We start from the raw sequence: 17,953 nt of genomic DNA, 5'->3' as shown, positions 1-17,953 counted from the left end.
GCTGACTAGTTCTAACCTGTATCACTAATTTGCGCTTGGTCTCTCAGATGTATCTGCGAGAATTACTCCGTCTTGTCCACCCACGGTTCCACCAGCATCTGTTGACTTTGGGAGAAGATGGACTGCAAATGCTGTTCTGTCATCGTTGGATCCTGCTCTGCTTTAAGAGGGAATTTCCAGACACCGAGGCCCTGAGGATGTGGGAGGCTTGTTGGGCTCACTATCAAGTAAAATAGTTTATAACGCATTAAAGATTATATGTGAAAAAAATTAGGGTTTGATAATAATAAAAAGGGTTAGTCTGCATTCTCGAAACTGTACAGAAGAGAGCATAATTTGTGAGCTCTATCAGCTGTTATAATACAATAATGTTCTCATTCTTGTTTCTTACAGACAGATTATTTCCACCTTTTCCTTTGTGTATCAATTATTGTGATATATGGGGATGATGTGATTGAGCAACAGCTGCCAACTGACCAAATGTTGCTGCACTTTAGTAATCTGGCGATGCACATGAATGGAGACCTGGTCCTCCGGAAGGTAGGATTAAAACATCATGAATTCAGACCAACCTCTGTTCACCTAAGATCCCTGCAATACTGCTAAGTACACGTGCCCACTGCTCTACAAATTACCCTTCCTCTCAGTATACTGTTTAAAGGGACATGAAACCCCAAATTTGTCTTTTTTACGAATCAGACAGAAAATACAATTTAAACAACTTTCCAATTTACTTCTATTATCAATTTTGCTTCATTCTCTTGTTATCTTTTATTGAGGGAGAAGCAATGTACTAAAGGGAGCTAGCTGAACACGTCAGTAAGCCAATGAAAACAGGCATATACTGTATATCTGTAGCAGGAAGAAGAAGGCGCCAATAGAATAATATCGCTACAAACCAAACATTGAGCAAGGTAATTGAGAATAGTACTCACAAGCAGAGCGGCACTGATTCGTGCCTTAACAAGCAGACCGGGACTTCAGCGTCGCCCGGAAGACCAACATAGGCAATACCCAATCACTGATCAGGAACACACTACCAGCAGCCAATCGGGAACCCGAAGTGGTAACACACCTTCCTCTCGATACCTCCGGTATTCGTTCTCCCCTTTATCCATTATCAACCTGCACTAATACCGAGGAACCGGAGGGTGTTCCCGGCGTTCTGTGGTCTGTTTTTCCCCAGCTGAGTGTGCAGAGCCCCGGAGGTATCGAGAGGAAGGTGTGTTACCACTTCGGGTTCCTGATTGGCTGCTGGTAGTGTGTTCCTGATCGGTGATTGGGTATTGCCTATGTTGGTCTTCCGGGCGACGCTGAAGTCCCGGTCTGCTTGTTAAGGCACGAATCAGTGCCGCTCTGCTTGTGAGTACTATTCTCAATTACCTTGCTCAATGTTTGGTTTGTAGCGATATTATTCTATTGGCGCCTTCTTCTTCCTGCTACAGGTACTATTCGCCTCATCTTTCATCGGAAGAGCTGCCTTGCATCTAGACTTCGGAATCCATTGACTACCATCACTGTTTGTTTCCCAAGCACACCTCCATAGGAGGATTGTTACTCTGAATTGGTCATATACTGTATATGTAGCCACCAATCAGCCACTAGCTCCCAGATCCTGAGTCTACCTAGGTATGCTTTTTAACTAAGGATACCAAAAGAATGAAGCAAATGAAATGGCAGATGTAAATAAGAAAATTGTTTAGAATTGTATTCTCTGTCTCATTATTGGACGAAAGAAGATTGGTTTCATGTTCCTTTAATCAACTAAAATAATGCTCCACATACATTGCATTAACTCTTCACAAAATAACCACCCCCATACAACTGTCCAACTTTCCACATATGCAGCCTAGTTGCACATCTCTCAAATCAAATCTCAAGCACTTATCCAACTTCCCAACATGCTGTTTAGACAAGAATATTACCACACCTTGTCTATTACGTATAGTACATCCATATCTTAGCCTTGGAACTTTACTTCTGACACTACATATCAAAGGTTTGTCTGGTTATTACAGGACAACACCATCTTCTAGTGTAAACCATTAGGTATACCAGTCCTCTTACTTTCAAATAACCTCTTTTTACTCCTTATAATCACCCTATCTATCCTTTCCATATTGTTATTTAATTCTCATTTCTTCTCTCCTCATTTACATGTAGGCTCGAAGTTTGCTTTATCAGTTTAGACTTTTACCCAGAATCCCCTGCAGTGTGCATGATCTCTGCAAGCTCTGTGGCTCGGGCATGTGGGACAGTGGCTATATTCCTCCAGTGGAGTGTACTGGGCACCACCCTGGCTCTGAGAGCTGCCCATATGGGGGTATTGTGGAGGAACCATCCCCTAAACCACCCAAAGACAATAAAAGAGGACCTAAAGTACGAGATGTGTTTACTTTCAGAAAATAGGAAATAAGAAACAAACAACATTTGGAATTTGTAAGCAACAGGTTGCTGAATTAGCAAACCCATCTGCATATGGTGGGGGTCTGTGCAACCAGTATCAGGTCAAGCAGAATCCACAGTCGGCTGCAGATGAAGCACGGACAATAAGGAAGCACAAATGAAGGCATCCATGAGAAAGAAAAAAAATTTGAAAAAAGAAAAACAGCAAAGAGAGCAGTTAATGGAGTACCTAGGAACATGTAGAATAGAAGTATCTTGAGGCCCAATCCACAGAAGCAACTAATATTGGAGATACAGCTCTTGTATCAGTTTGTCTTGTTGGGTGGTGTTGTGGGGGCTCTAATTGTTGAACTGGCAAACCAAAAAAAAAGTGTTAAAAAAACATGGCTTCTGTTGCAACCAAAGTGACTTGACTGGTGACAGTCACAGCTCACAATTAGTATGTGAGCTTTAGACTATACCCAGAGGGGAGAGTTATGCGTCCCTTATTGCGCTTTCTAATATTCCTTAATATATATTACAGAAATGCTAAATACCAACCTGGAATTCTACTTTATAATGAAGCTTAGTGGAGTTTTTCCTCCTTGCGTACACAGTTTGGTATTATTAGAACCAGGGTACTCTATCTTGGTTCTGGGACTTTCATCCCTTACCATGGAAAAGTTGCACATGCAAACCCATTGAGTGACAGAGCTCTCATCATAATGGGTCCCCTGGTTTGTATATAGGGGAGACAGAATCCAGTGTGTGGATACAATTTGTTTGGCTCTCCCTAGAGATGCATGAATTTAGTATAACTCAGGACAAGAAATGCCTGTTTTTTTTGGCAAGGAAGACAAAATGATTGTTTAACATTTTAGGGACTGAGAACTACTGTGGAGATTATTTTACTTATTTTATTGCAAACCTATAAATGTGAAATAATAAGAGAAAACGTTGATTGGAAAGCAACCACATATCAGATACCAGCGAAGCACAATCTTACACAATCCCTTCCTGCCCCTAATTCTTGGGAACTCTGATATACAGTGATTCATTTCCACAGGCTGGGCCTTCACTAATCACAATTTCTAATAAAATTATGTATCCTTCTACCTGTCGCTCTGTGTTTTTATTCCTTATTTGTTGGGTATATTTTTTTACATTTCAAGAAACATTTAAAATAGGTGAGCTAATGACCATTACATACATTTCTATAAAAATAAACTTAATGAACCACTAAATATAGTAGAATAGCATAATCAATAAATGCATAATAAAGAGACAATGGGAAATCACTTAGTTTGAATTTCAAATGAGTAGTAGATTTTTTTTCTGACAACAGTCATATTTTCCTTTCTAATGTATCATGTGACAGCCATCAGCCAATCACAAAATGCATATACATTTATTAAGTGAATCTTGCACATGCTCAGTAGGATCTGGTACATCAAAATGTGTGCATATAAAAAGATTGTGTACATTTATATAATGGAAGTTAACTGGAAAGATGTTTGAAATTGTGTGCTCTATTTAAATCATGAAAGTTTAATTTTGACTCGACTGCCCCTTTAAAGGGACATAACATTCAAAATGAGACTTTCATTGTTCAGACAAAGAATGCAATTGTAAAGGGACAGTCTAATTCAATTTTTTTATTGTTTAAAAAGATAGATAATCCCTTTATATGTAGAAAACCGCCTCATAATAGCTCCACCCTGCAGGTTGGTGCTCGCTCACTCAACAGCGGTTCTGTAGTACTTCTGTGATTGATGTTCAGCCTCCTAAGTGCTCTTTAGTGCCCTCTGCAAGTATCGCCTTTTATCACCTTCTTGGAAGATATTCTATATGTGTCTCTCACAACAGCTTTCTGACTGCAGCACTTTTATTAACAAGACAGTTCTTCAACAAATTATGTCCACCAGGCTCATGATTGTAGCAATATAAAGTGTTTTGTTGATCATTTTCCTATAAAGTTACTTGTTCTACATCACCGGGATTGCCAGTGACGTAGAACATGTAAGTAGGGAAATTGTTGTCTCTTCTTTGTGTCCTTATCCCAAGAATGCTTCAGAAAGATCTTTACATAATTTGGATGTTGTTCGATCATTGAGGTATTATATTGATGCTTCTAAGGATTTTAGACAAAATTCTAGTTTGTTTCTTAAATTTTCTGGTTCTAGGAAAGGACAGAAAGTTTCTGCTGTTTCTTTGGCCTCTTGGTTGAAACTTTTGATTCATAAGGCTTACTTGGAGGCAGGTCAACCTCCACTAAAAAATGGATTACTGCTCATTCTACAAGATCAGTTGCCGCTTCTTGGTCTTTCTAGACTGAGGCTTCAGTTGACCAAATTTGCAAGGCAGCTACTTGGTCTTCTTTGCATACTTCTACTAGATTCTACCATTTTGATGATTTTGCTTCTTCTGAGGCAACTTTTGGTACAAAGGTTCTTCAGACATTTGTCTCTGATTTATTTTTCCCTGTGGTTTACATTTTACGTGCATTAGTTCTTCTTAGTTGTGGATTTAGTTCTTCATTGACAAAAGGATGTTTCTCCAACATAGGTGTGTCCGGTCCACGGCGTCATCCTTACTTGTGGGATATTCTCTTCCCCAACAGGAAATGGCAAAGAGCCCAGCAAAGCTGGTCACATGATCCCTCCTAGGCTCCGCCTTCCCCAGTCATTCTCTTTGCCGTTGTACAGGCAACATCTCCACGGAGATGGCTTAGAGTTTAATCTCTTCTACCGATAAATATTCTGGAACTGAGAGCGATACTCAATGCTCTCAAGGCTTGGCCTCAGCTAGCAAAGGCCAAGTTCATACGGTTTCAATCAGACAACATGACGACTGTTGCGTACATCAACCATCAGGGGGGAACAAGGAGTTCCCTGGCGATGGAAGAAGTGACCAAAATCATTCAATGGGCGGAGACTCACTCCTGCCACTTGTCTGCAATCCACATCCCAGGAGTGGAAAATTGGGAAGCGGATTTTCTGAGTCGTCAGACATTACATCCGGGGGAGTGGGAACTCCATCCGGAAATCTTTGCCCAAATTACTCAACTGTGGGGCATTCCAGACATGGATCTGATGGCCTCTCGTCAGAACTTCAAGGTTCCTTGCTACGGGTCCAGATCCAGGGATCCCAAGGCGACTCTAGTAGATGCACTAGTAGCACCTTGGACCTTCAAACTAGCTTATGTATTCCCGCCGTTTCCTCTCATCCCCAGGCTGGTAGCCAGGATCAATCAGGAGAGGGCATCGGTGATCTTGATAGCTCCTGCGTGGCCACGCAGGACTTGGTATGCAGACCTGGTGAATATGTCATCGGCTCCACCATGGAAGCTACCTTTGAGACGAGACCTTCTTGTTCAAGGTCCGTTCGAACATCCGAATCTGGTCTCACTCCAACTGACTGCTTGGGGATTGAACGCTTGATCTTATCAAAGCGAGGGTTCTCAGATTCTGTTATTGATACTCTTGTTCAGGCCAGAAAGCCTGTAACTAGAAAAATTTACCACAAAATATGGAAAAAATATATCTGTTGGTGTGAATCTAAAGGATTCCCTTGGGACAAGGTAAAAATTCCTAAGATTCTATCCTTTCTTCAAGAAGGATTGGAGAAAGGATTATCTGCAAGTTCCTTGAAGGGACAGATTTCTGCCTTGTCTGTGTTACTTCACAAAACGCTGGCAGCTGTGCCAGATGTTCAAGCCTTTGTTCAGGCTCTGGTTAGAATCAAGCCTGTTTACAAACCTTTGACTCCTCCTTGGAGTCTCAATTTAGTTCTTTCAGTTCTTCAGGGGGTTCCGTTTGAACCCTTACATTCCGTTGATATTAAGTTATTATCTTGGAAAGTTTTGTTTTTGGTTGCAATTTCTTCTGCTAGAAGAGTTTCAGAATTATCTGCTCTGCAGTGTTCTCCTCCTTATCTGGTGTTCCATGCAGATAAGGTGGTTTTACGTACTAAACCTGGTTTTCTTCCGAAAGTTGTTTCTAACAAAAACATTAACCAGGAGATAGTCGTGCCTTCTTTGTGTCCGAATCCAGTTTCAAAGAAGGAACGTTTGTTGCACAATTTGGATGTTGTTCGCGCTCTAAAATTCTATTTAGATGCTACAAAGGATTTTAGACAAACATCTTCCTTGTTTGTTGTTTATTCTGGTAAAAGGAGAGGTCAAAAAGCAACTTCTACCTCTCTCTCTTTTTGGATTAAAAGCATCATCAGATTGGCTTATGAGACTGCCGGACGGCAGCCTCCTGAAAGAATCACAGCTCATTCCACTAGGGCTGTGGCTTCCACATGGGCCTTCAAGAACGAGGCTTCTGTTGATCAGATATGTAAGGCAGCGACTTGGTCTTCACTGCACACTTTTACCAAATTTTACAAGTTTGATACTTTTGCTTCTTCTGAGGCTATTTTTGGGAGAAAGGTTTTGCAAGCCGTGGTGCCTTCCATTTAGGTGACCTGATTTGCTCCCTCCCTTCATCCGTGTCCTAAAGCTTTGGTATTGGTTCCCACAAGTAAGGATGACGCCGTGGACCGGACACACCTATGTTGGAGAAAACAGAATTTATGTTTACCTGATAAATTACTTTCTCCAACGGTGTGTCCGGTCCACGGCCCGCCCTGGTTTTTTTAATCAGGTCTGATAATTTATTTTCTTTAACTACAGTCACCACGGTATCATATGGTTTCTCCTATGCAAATATTCCTCCTTTACGTCGGTCGAATGACTGGGGAAGGCGGAGCCTAGGAGGGATCATGTGACCAGCTTTGCTGGGCTCTTTGCCATTTCCTGTTGGGGAAGAGAATATCCCACAAGTAAGGATGACGCCGTGGACCGGACACACCGTTGGAGAAAGTAATTTATCAGGTAAACATAAATTCTGTTTTTTTAAATCCCCTCCCCCTTTATGGCTCATTACTCATAGACTCCACAGCTTGGGTTTTAGTTCCCAGGAGTTATGGATCGTGGATTCTCACCACCTGTATGAAAGAAAACATAATGTATCCTTACCTGATAAATTAATTTTTTTCATGGTGGTGAGAGTCCACTAGACCCCACCCTGTATTTTTTTAGTGTCCTTTTTTTATTTTTTTAGCACATCTTTTTTTTCCCTGCTCCTTTTATTTTTTGCTCTTATTTGGTGATTTCAAAGGAAAAATGTGACAGCTTTGTTATCTGCTGGATGCTGATATTTTTGTCATCAAAAAACCACCAGAAACTGAAACTCAACCATATTTAACTATCATCAATGATGTAAACTTTTGTACTCTAACAAATTGGAGTATGTCATTTTTACGTTAGAATGGTAAAATTTAAAGGGACACTAAACCCAAACATTTTCTTTCATGATTCAGGAAGAGAATACAATTTTAAGCAATATTCCAATTTACTTCTATTATCTAAGAAATAGCAATGCACATGGGTGAGCCAATCACACGAGGCATCTGTGTGCAGCCACCAATCAGCAGCTACTGAGCCTATCTAGATATGCTTTTCAGCATAGGATATCAAGAGAATGAAGCAAATTAGATAATAGAAGTAAATTAGAAAGTTGTTTAAAATGACATGCTCTTTCTAAATCATAAAAGAAAAAAATTGGGTTTTATGATCCTTTAAAACAAAAAAGCTCCCAGATGCAAAGAGCCGACTCAGCCCAAAAAAGTCTGTTCGTTAGTAGAAGTTACTATGATTGAACCACAGCCCCAAGTCCTATAAACCGTAACCAAACTTAAAACGTAATCTGAGCACGGAGGAAAAGTGTCAGTTAAATATATAACCACAGTTACTGATATGGAATATGTAGGCTATGTTTAACCAGTAGCAATAAAATAGCCCTATTAATCACTTATGTTGTGCATTATTTAGTCACAAACTACATTTTTTTCAGTTACTGTTGTGCTTTACCAAAAGAAAGGTTTAAATGAGTTCAAAATTTTCACTGTTGGAAAAAAATGTTTATTGGTTTCTCAAGCTCTTGTATAAAGTGAATTTAGAGAACTCCATACAAGGTTAGAACTGGTCAACCTCTTCTCTGAAGAAGAAGAAAAAAAGAAGTCTTGATATTAAAATGAAGTGATTTTTCCATAGGATTAGAGCAGTTTGTGCAAATACAGAAAACGGAAATACCTGCAGTTGTGACATAATACAGAGCTATGGGAATAAGATAACTGTCCATCAGAGGTGACTTTACTCTAACTCAGATTAACCCTTTGTTTCTTTAGGGCAGCAGTAGGAAAATACGATCCAGGGCCAAATCAGACCCACTGCCTGTTTTTGTACAGCCCGTCGGCTGAGAATGTTATTTTACATGGAAACAAAATCAAAAGAATAATAATATTTTGTGGCATGGGGAAATGATCTGAAATTCAAATTTCAGTGTCTATCAAAAATCGTTTTATTGGAACACAGCGACTCTCATTCATTTCTGTATTGTCAGTAGCTGCTTTCACACGACAATGAAACCGCTGAAGGGATAGAAAGGTCAGCATTAGCACAAATGCTTCTAGTAAAAGTCAGCGGCATACGAGGTGACTAGAGGGCCGTGCCTGCTCAGAGACTTGCTGTGTTTTGTGTCAGTGAATTATTTGTGCCACTGCTTACACTCAGGTGCGGTGTTTCAGCGGCGTACGAGGTGACTAGAGGGCCGTGCCTGCTCAGAGACTTGCTGTGTTTTGTGTCAGTGAATTATTTGTGCCACTGCTTACACTCAGGTGCGGTGTTTCAGCGGCATACGAGGTGACTAGAGGGCCGTGCCTGCTCAGAGACCCGGTGTGTTTTGTGTCAGTGAATTATTTGTGCCGCTGCTTACACTCAGGTGCGGTGTTTAATTGATGGTGCAAGAAGCACAGTGTACAGTATGTGCATATGCTGCTTAAAAACACTGACAACGTTTATTAGAAACATTTCTGCTAATTGATGTATATTGCAAAAATGCTTCTATTTAAAATGTAAATGCACATTTCAATTTTGACCTTTCTATTCCTATGTGTAGTTGTGACACAGACTATATGTGGAGCTTTCTTCGCTTCTTGGCATACTACAATATACTACAATATACTACAATATACTACAATATACAGTGATACAATATTCGGAACTAAAAGGAAAGAAATAGAAAATGTAAAATGAAATCTTATCACAGCACCTTTTCTTCACACAAAAAAATGAAAATGAGGCTGGAACCAAATTATATTTTTGAATACCTTGTTTGTTTTTTGTATGTTTTTAATTTCGTCCATCAAATTTATGGAAATTTGTTTTCTCTCATTAGAAAAGTACCTGCTTAATAGCCTTCATTTTGCTTCTTGGCCTGCAAAGACTAAAATATGTATTATCTGGCCCATTACAGAAAAAGGTTGCTGACCCCTGGTCTATACTGAAATTCAGAAAGTATAATCAATATCACGTTTAAAATATCTTAAAATAATGTTTATTAATATATGGTTCTTTAAAACTGTTTACGTCTGTAACATTCTGTTAGTAGTATGTTCAAAATATTCAAATTTAGTTGAAATGGAGATGGCATGCACAATATTATTACGCAGGGTTTTTTAAACTCCCCCCCCCCCCCCCAGGATCCAGAGCAATAATACCACACACCTTTGCAACCTTATTTCTCCAACATAGGTGTGTCCGGTCCACGGCGTCATCCTTACTTGTGGGATATTCTCTTCCCCAACAGGAAATGGCAAAGAGCCCAGCAAAGCTGGTCACATGATCCCTCCTAGGCTCCGCCTACCCCAGTCATTCTCTTTGCCGTTGTACAGGCAACATCTCCACGGAGATGGCTTAGAGTTTTTTAGTGTTTAACTGTAGTTTTTATTATTCAATCAAGAGTTTGTTATTTTAAAATAGTGCTGGTATGTACTATTTACTCAGAAACAGAAAAGAGATGAAGATTTCTGTTTGTATGAGGAAAATGATTTTAGCAACCGTTACTAAAATCCATGGCTGTTCCACACAGGACTGTTGAGAGGAATTAACTTCAGTTGGGGGAACAGTGAGCAGTCTCTTGCTGCTTGAGGTATGACACATTCTAACAAGACGATGTAATGCTGGAAGCTGTCATTTTCCCTATGGGATCCGGTAAGCCATGTTTATTAAGATTGTAAATAAGGGCTTCACAAGGGCTTATTAAGACTGTAGACTTTTTCTGGGCTAAATCGATTCATTATTAACACATATTTAGCCTTGAGGAATCATTTAATCTGGGTATTTTGATAAGATTATATCGGCAGGCACTTTTTTAGACACCTTTCTCTTTAGGGGCTTTCCCAAATCATAGGCAGAGCCTCATTTTCGCGCCGGTGTTGCGCACTTGTTTTTGAGAGGCATGACATGCAGTCGCATGTGTGAGGAGCTCTGATACATAGAAAAGACTTTCTGAAGGCGTCATTTGGTATCGTATTCCCCTTTGGGCTTGGTTGGGTCTCAGCAAAGCAGATACCAGGGACTGTAAAGGGGTTAAAGTTAAAAACGGCTCCGGTTCCGTTATTTTAAGGGTTAAAGCTTCCAAATTTGGTGTGCAATACTTTTAAGGCTTTAAGACACTGTGGTGAAATTTTGGTGAATTTTGAACAATTCCTTCATATTTTTTCGCAATTGCAGTAATAAAGTGTGTTCAGTTTAAAATTTAAAGTGACAGTAACGGTTTTATTTTAAAACGTTTTTTGTACTTTGTTATCAAGTTTAAGCCTGTTTAACATGTCTGAACTACCAGATAGACTGTGTTCTGAATGTGGGGAAGCCAGAGTTCCTTCTCATTTAAATAAATGTGATTTATGTGACAATGACAATGATGCCCAAGATGATTCCTCAAGTGAGGGGAGTAAGCATGGTACTGCATCATTCCCTCCTTCGTCTACACGAGTCTTGCCCACTCAGGAGGCCCCTAGTACATCTAGCGCGCCAATACTCCTTACTATGCAACAATTAACGGCTGTAATGGATAATTCTGTCAAAAACATTTTAGCCAAAATGCACACTTATCAGCGTAAGCGCGACTGCTCTGTTTTAGATACTGAAGAGCATGACGACGCTGATAATAATGGTTCTGAAGGGCCCCTAAACCAGTCTGATGGGGCCAGGGAGGTTTTGTCTGAGGGAGAAATTACTGATTCAGGGAACATTTCTCAACAAGCTGAACCTGATGTGATTACGTTTAAATTTAAGTTGGAACATCTCCGCATTCTGCTTAAGGAGGTATTATCCACTCTGGATGATTGTGACAAGTTGGTCATCCCAGAGAAACTATGTAAAATGGACAAGTTCCTAGAGGTCCCGGGGCTCCCAGAAGCTTTTCCTATACCCAAGCGGGTGGCGGACATTGTAAATAAAGAATGGGAAAGGCCCGGTATTCCTTTCGTCCCTCCCCCCATATTTAAAAAATTGTTTCCTATGGTCGACCCCAGAAAGGACTTATGGCAGACAGTCCCCAAGGTCGAGGGAGCGGTTTCCACTTTAAACAAACGCACCACTATACCCATAGAAGATAGTTGTGCTTTCAAAGATCCTATGGATAAAAAATTAGAAGGTTTACTTAAAAAGATGTTTGTTCAGCAGGGTTACCTTCTACAACCAATTTCATGCATTGTCCCTGTCGCTACAGCCGCGTGTTTCTGGTTCGATGAGCTGGTAAAGGCGGTCGATAGTGATTCTCCTCCTTATGAGGAGATTATGGACAGAATCAATGCTCTCAAATTGGCTAATTCTTTCACCCTAGACGCCACTTTGCAATTGGCTAGGTTAGCGGCTAAGAATTCTGGGTTTGCTATTGTGGCGCGCAGAGCGCTTTGGTTGAAATCTTGGTCAGCTGATGCGTCTTCCAAGAACAAGCTACTTAACATTCCTTTCAAGGGGAAAACGCTGTTTGGCCCTGACTTGAAAGAGATTATCTCTGATATCACTGGGGGTAAGGGCCATGCCCTTCCTCAGGATCGGCCTTTCAAGGCCAAAAATAAACCTAATTTTCGTCCCTTTCGTAGAAACGGACCAGCCCAAAGTGCTACGTCCTCTAAGCAAGAGGGTAATACTTCTCAAGCCAAGCCAGCTTGGAGACCAATGCAAGGCTGGAACAAGGGAAAGCAGGCCAAGAAACCTGCCACTGCTACCAAGACAGCATGAAATGTTGGCCCCCGATCCGGGACCGGATCTGGTGGGGGGCAGACTCTCTCTCTTCGCTCGGGCTTGGGCAAGAGATGTTCTGGATCCTTGGGCGCTAGAAATAGTCTCCCAAGGTTATCTTCTGGAATTCAAGGGGCTTCCCCCAAGGGGGAGGTTCCACAGGTCTCAGTTGTCTTCAGACCACATAAAAAGACAGGCATTCTTACGTTGTGTAGAAGACCTGTTAAAAATGGGAGTGATTCATCCTGTTCCATTAGGAGAACAAGGGATGGGGTTCTACTCCAATCTGTTCATAGTTCCCAAAAAAGAGGGAACGTTCAGACCAATCTTAGATCTCAAGATCTTAAATAAGTTTCTCAAGGTTCCATCGTTCAAAATGGAAACCATTCGAACAATTCTTCCTTCCATCCAGGAAGGTCAATTCATGACCACGGTGGATTTAAAGGATGCGTATCTACATATTCCTATCCACAAGGAACATCATCGGTTCCTAAGGTTCGCATTCCTGGACAAGCATTACCAGTTCGTGGCGCTTCCTTTCGGATTAGCCACTGCTCCAAGGATTTTCACAAAGGTACTAGGGTCCCTTCTAGCTGTGCTAAGACCAAGGGGCATTGCTGTAGTACCTTACTTGGACGACAGTCTGATTCAAGCGTCGTCCCTTCCTCAAGCAAAGGCTCACACGGACATTGTCCTGGCCTTTCTCAGATCTCACGGATGGAAAGTGAACGTGGAAAAGAGTTCTCTATCTCCGTCAACAAGGGTTCCCTTCTTGGGGACAATAATAGACTCCTTAGAAATGAGGATTTTTCTGACAGAGGCCAGAAAAACAAAACTTCTAGACTCTTGTCGGATACTTCATTCCGTTCCTCTTCCTTCCATAGCGCAGTGCATGGAAGTGATAGGTTTGATGGTAGCGGCAATGGACATAGTTCCTTTTGCGCGCATTCATCTAAGACCATTACAACTGTGCATGCTCAGTCAGTGGAATGGGGACTATACAAACTTGTCTCCGAGGATACAAGTAAATCAGAGGACCAGAGACTCACTCCGTTGGTGGCTGTCCCTGGACAACCTGTCACAAGGGATGACCTTCCGCAGACCAGAGTGGGTCATTGTCACGACCGACGCCAGTCTGATGGGCTGGGGCGCGGTCTGGGGATCCCTGAAAGCTCAGGGTCTTTGGTCTCGGGAAGAATCTCTTCTACCGATAAATATTCTGGAACTGAGAGCGATATTCAATGCTCTCAAGGCTTGGCCTCAGCTAGCGAGGGCCAAGTTCATACGGTTTCAATCAGACAACATGACAACTGTTGCGTACATCAACCATCAGGGGGGAACAAGGAGTTCCCTGGCGATGGAAGAAGTGACCAAAATCATTCTATGGGCGGAGTCTCACTCCTGCCACCTGTCTGCTATCCACATCCCAGGAGTGGAAAATTGGGAAGCGGATTTTCTGAGTCGTCAGACATTGCATCCGGGGGAGTGGGAACTCCATCCGGAAATCTTTGCCCAAGTCACTCAACTGTGGGGCATTCCAGACATGGATCTGATGGCCTCTCGTCAGAACTTCAAAGTTCCTTGCTACGGGTCCAGATCCAGGGATCCCAAGGCGGCTCTAGTGGATGCACTAGTAGCACCTTGGACCTTCAAACTAGCTTATGTATTCCCGCCGTTTCCTCTCATCCCCAGGCTGGTAGCCAGGATCAATCAGGAAAGGGCGTCGGTGATCTTGATAGCTCCTGCGTGGCCACGCAGGACTTGGTATGCAGATCTGGTGAATATGTCATCGGCTCCACCATGGAAGCTACCTTTGAGACGAGACCTTCTTGTTCAAGGTCCGTTCGAACATCCGAATCTGGTCTCACTCCAGCTGACTGCTTGGAGATTGAACGCTTGATCTTATCGAAGCGAGGGTTCTCAGATTCTGTTATCGATACTCTTGTTCAGGCCAGAAAGCCTGTAACTAGAAAGATTTACCACAAAATTTGGAAAAAATATATCTGTTGGTGTGAATCTAAAGGATTCCCTTGGGACAAGGTTAAGATTCCTAAGATTCTATCCTTCCTTCAAGAAGGATTGGAAAAAGGATTATCTGCAAGTTCCCTGAAGGGACAGATTTCTGCCTTGTCTGTGTTACTTCACAAAAAGCTGGCAGCTGTGCCAGATGTTCAAGCCTTTGTTCAGGCTCTGGTTAGAATCAAGCCTGTTTACAAACCTTTGACTCCTCCTTGGAGTCTCAACTTAGTTCTTTCAGTTCTTCAGGGGGTTCCGTTTGAACCCTTACATTCCGTTGATATTAAGTTATTATCTTGGAAAGTTTTGTTTTTGGTTGCAATTTCTTCTGCTAGAAGAGTTTCAGAATTATCTGCTCTGCAGTGTTCTCCTCCTTATCTGGTGTTCCATGCAGATAAGGTGGTTTTACGTACTAAACCTGGTTTTCTTCCAAAAGTTGTTTCTAACAAAAACATTAACCAGGAGATTATCGTACCTTCTCTGTGTCCGAAACCAGTTTCGAAGAAGGAACGTTTGTTGCACAATTTGGATGTTGTTCGCGCTCTAAAATTCTATTTAGATGCTACAAAGGATTTTAGACAAACATCTTCCTTGTTTGTTGTTTATTCCGGTAAAAGGAGAGGTCAAAAAGCAACTTCTACCTCTCTCTCTTTTTGGATTAAAAGCATCATCAGATTGGCTTACGAGACTGCCGGACGGCAGCCTCCCGAAAGAATCACAGCTCATTCCACTAGGGCTGTGGCTTCCACATGGGCCTTCAAGAACGAGGCTTCTGTTGATCAGATATGTAGGGCAGCGACTTGGTCTTCACTGCACACTTTTACCAAATTTTACAAGTTTGATACTTTTGCTTCTTCTGAGGCTATTTTTGGGAGAAAGGTTTTGCAAGCCGTGGTGCCTTCCATCTAGGTGACCTGATTTGCTCCCTCCCATCATCCGTGTCCTAAAGCTTTGGTATTGGTTCCCACAAGTAAGGATGACGCCGTGGACCGGACACACCTATGTTGGAGAAAACAGAATTTATGTTTACCTGATAAATTACTTTCTCCAACGGTGTGTCCGGTCCACGGCCCGCCCTGGTTTTTTAATCAGGTCTGATAATTTATTTTCTTTAACTACAGTCACCACGGTATCATATGGTTTCTCCTATGCAAATATTCCTCCTTAACGTCGGTCGAATGACTGGGGTAGGCGGAGCCTAGGAGGGATCATGTGACCAGCTTTGCTGGGCTCTTTGCCATTTCCTGTTGGGGAAGAGAATATCCCACAAGTAAGGATGACGCCGTGGACCGGACACACCGTTGGAGAAAGTAATTTATCAGGTAAACATAAATTCTGTTTTTTATTTTATGAAGTTAATATACAACAAGATAGCTGAACTTTTTGGCAAAGTGACTAAAATGTGTGCGTACTTTATTCCTGATTGTAGTCAAACTTGAAAGTGTTGTAAAAATTAATAACACCCTGTTGTTTCTCAGCGGTTTTGGGCTCCTCAGAGCAACCGTGATCTCCCAGAGCTTTGGTTTCCCTTATTTTCATCTGTCCACCTGATCTTGAAAGAGCTGGTCTCTGACCAACCTATCCCTCTCTGGCCGGCTGGGCTCCTGGAACTACCGGCCGGCCCCAGCACCCTCTGGGACACTTTACCTCCGGCCGCTTTGAAGGCCCCTTGCTCCAGAGCTCCGCTCTCTTGGGGGTTGGTACCCCGTGGGAGGGCAAGAGGTGGGCCAATTGCCAGAGGTGAGCTCCATTGGGAACCGGGGTTTCCGAGCCCTATTCAGCAGACCACCCTTCGGCTGACTGCCCCCATGAAACCGCCGACCGGCCTCATCAGCTCGGATCCCCGGGCCCCTTCATCCCAGGTCGCTCCAGCAGTCCTTTGTCCCAGAGCTCCGCTCTCCGGGGAATTACTACCTCTGGGGAAGGACCAAAGGTAGGGTGATTTACAGGGGAGAGCTCTCTCAGGAACCGGGGGTTTTGGACCCCTCCCCCATCATTACCCCCTCTTATAATGGCCTGCCCGGTGTACATTGGAAAGCCATAAAATGGGATCTTATCACAGCACCTTTTCTTCACACACAAAAAATTAAAATAAGGCTGGAACCAAATTATATTTTGAATACCTTGTTTGTTTTTTGTATATTTATAATTTCGTCCATCAAATTTATGGAAATTTGTTTTCTCTCATTATAAAAGTACCTGCTTAATAGCCTTAATTTTGCTTCTTGGCCTGCAAAGACTAAAATATGTATTATCTGGCTCATTACAGAAAAAGGTTGCTGACTTCTGGTCTATACTGAAATTCAGAAAGTATAATCAATATCACGTTTAAAATATCTTAAAATAATGTTTATTAATATATGGTTCTTTAAAACTGTTTACGTCTGTAACATTCTGTTAGTAGTATGTTCAAAATAATCAAATTTAGTTGAAATGGAGGTGGCATGCACAATATGATTACGCAGGTTTTTTTAAACTCCCCCCCCCAGGACCCAGAGCAATAATACCACACACCTTTGCAACCTTATTTTCATTTTCTGAAGGTAATATACAACAAGATAGCTGAACTTTTTGACAAAGTGACTAAAATGTGTGCATACTTTATTCTTGATTGTAGTCAAACTTGAAAGTGTTGTAAAAGTTAATAACACACTGTCACGGATACCGGGCTGCAGGGGTTAAACTCCTACCTCTAACCCCCCCCCCCCCCCCCCTTCTGTTGTTTCTCAGCGGTTTTGGGCTCAGAGCAACCGCGATCTCCCAGAGCTTTGGTTTCCCTTGTTTTCATCGGTCCACCTGATCTTGAAAGAGCTGGTCTCTGACTGACCTATCCCCCTCCGTCCGGCCTTCTGGAACTACTGGCCAGCCCCAGCACCCTCCGGGACACTTTACCTCCGGCCGCTTCAAGGGCCCTTGCCCCAGAGCTCTGCTCTCTTGGGGTTGTTATCCCGTGGGGAGGGCAAGAGGTGGGCCAATTGCAAGAGGTGAGCTCTATTGGGAACCAGGGCCGCTTCTGCTCGGATCCCGGGCCCCTTCATCCCAGGTCGCTCCAGCGGTCCTTTGTCCCAGAGCTCCGCTCTCTGGGGATTTTACTACCTTTGGGGAAGGACCAGAGGTGGGTTGATTTACAGGGGAGAGCTCTCTCAGGAACTAGGGGTTTTGGACCCCCCCCCCCATCATTACGCCCTCTTACAATGGCCTGTCTGGTGTACGTTGGATAAGCCATAACTCCGACCCCCAGCCATGGATTAAGGCGCTTTTTGGACCGAAGTAGTTGGGGGCCAGCGACTTTCCAACGACACCCTGGAAGGACCGCCGCTCCCCCGGGATCACCTTGAATACCCCATCCTTGTACCACTGGACACTGGAGAACAATGGAGGCGCGGGAATGGCGGGAGATGTGAGGGTCAGATAAGG

At 42.6% G+C, this 17,953-nt stretch overlaps 1 protein-coding gene across 1 annotated transcript in view; it reads left to right on the top strand.

The window, feature by feature from the left end:
• TBC1D16 (TBC1 domain family member 16) overlaps positions 1-3,500 on the top strand; it is a 144,752-nt gene extending 141,252 nt beyond the window's left edge. The window contains 3 exon segments of the mRNA XM_053706430.1: positions 48-227; positions 394-540; positions 2,164-3,500. Of these exon segments, the coding sequence (XP_053562405.1) occupies positions 48-227; positions 394-540; positions 2,164-2,409 (573 nt within the window). The 3' untranslated portion in view covers positions 2,410-3,500.
• Positions 3,501-17,953: the final 14,453 nt, after the last annotated feature.

This window comes from Bombina bombina, chromosome 1 (genome assembly GCF_027579735.1).
Source record: "Bombina bombina isolate aBomBom1 chromosome 1, aBomBom1.pri, whole genome shotgun sequence".
NCBI lineage: Eukaryota > Metazoa > Chordata > Amphibia > Anura > Bombinatoridae > Bombina > Bombina bombina.
Note: the sequence above shows the minus strand (reverse complement) of the source record. Positions and strands in the feature narration are given on the sequence as shown.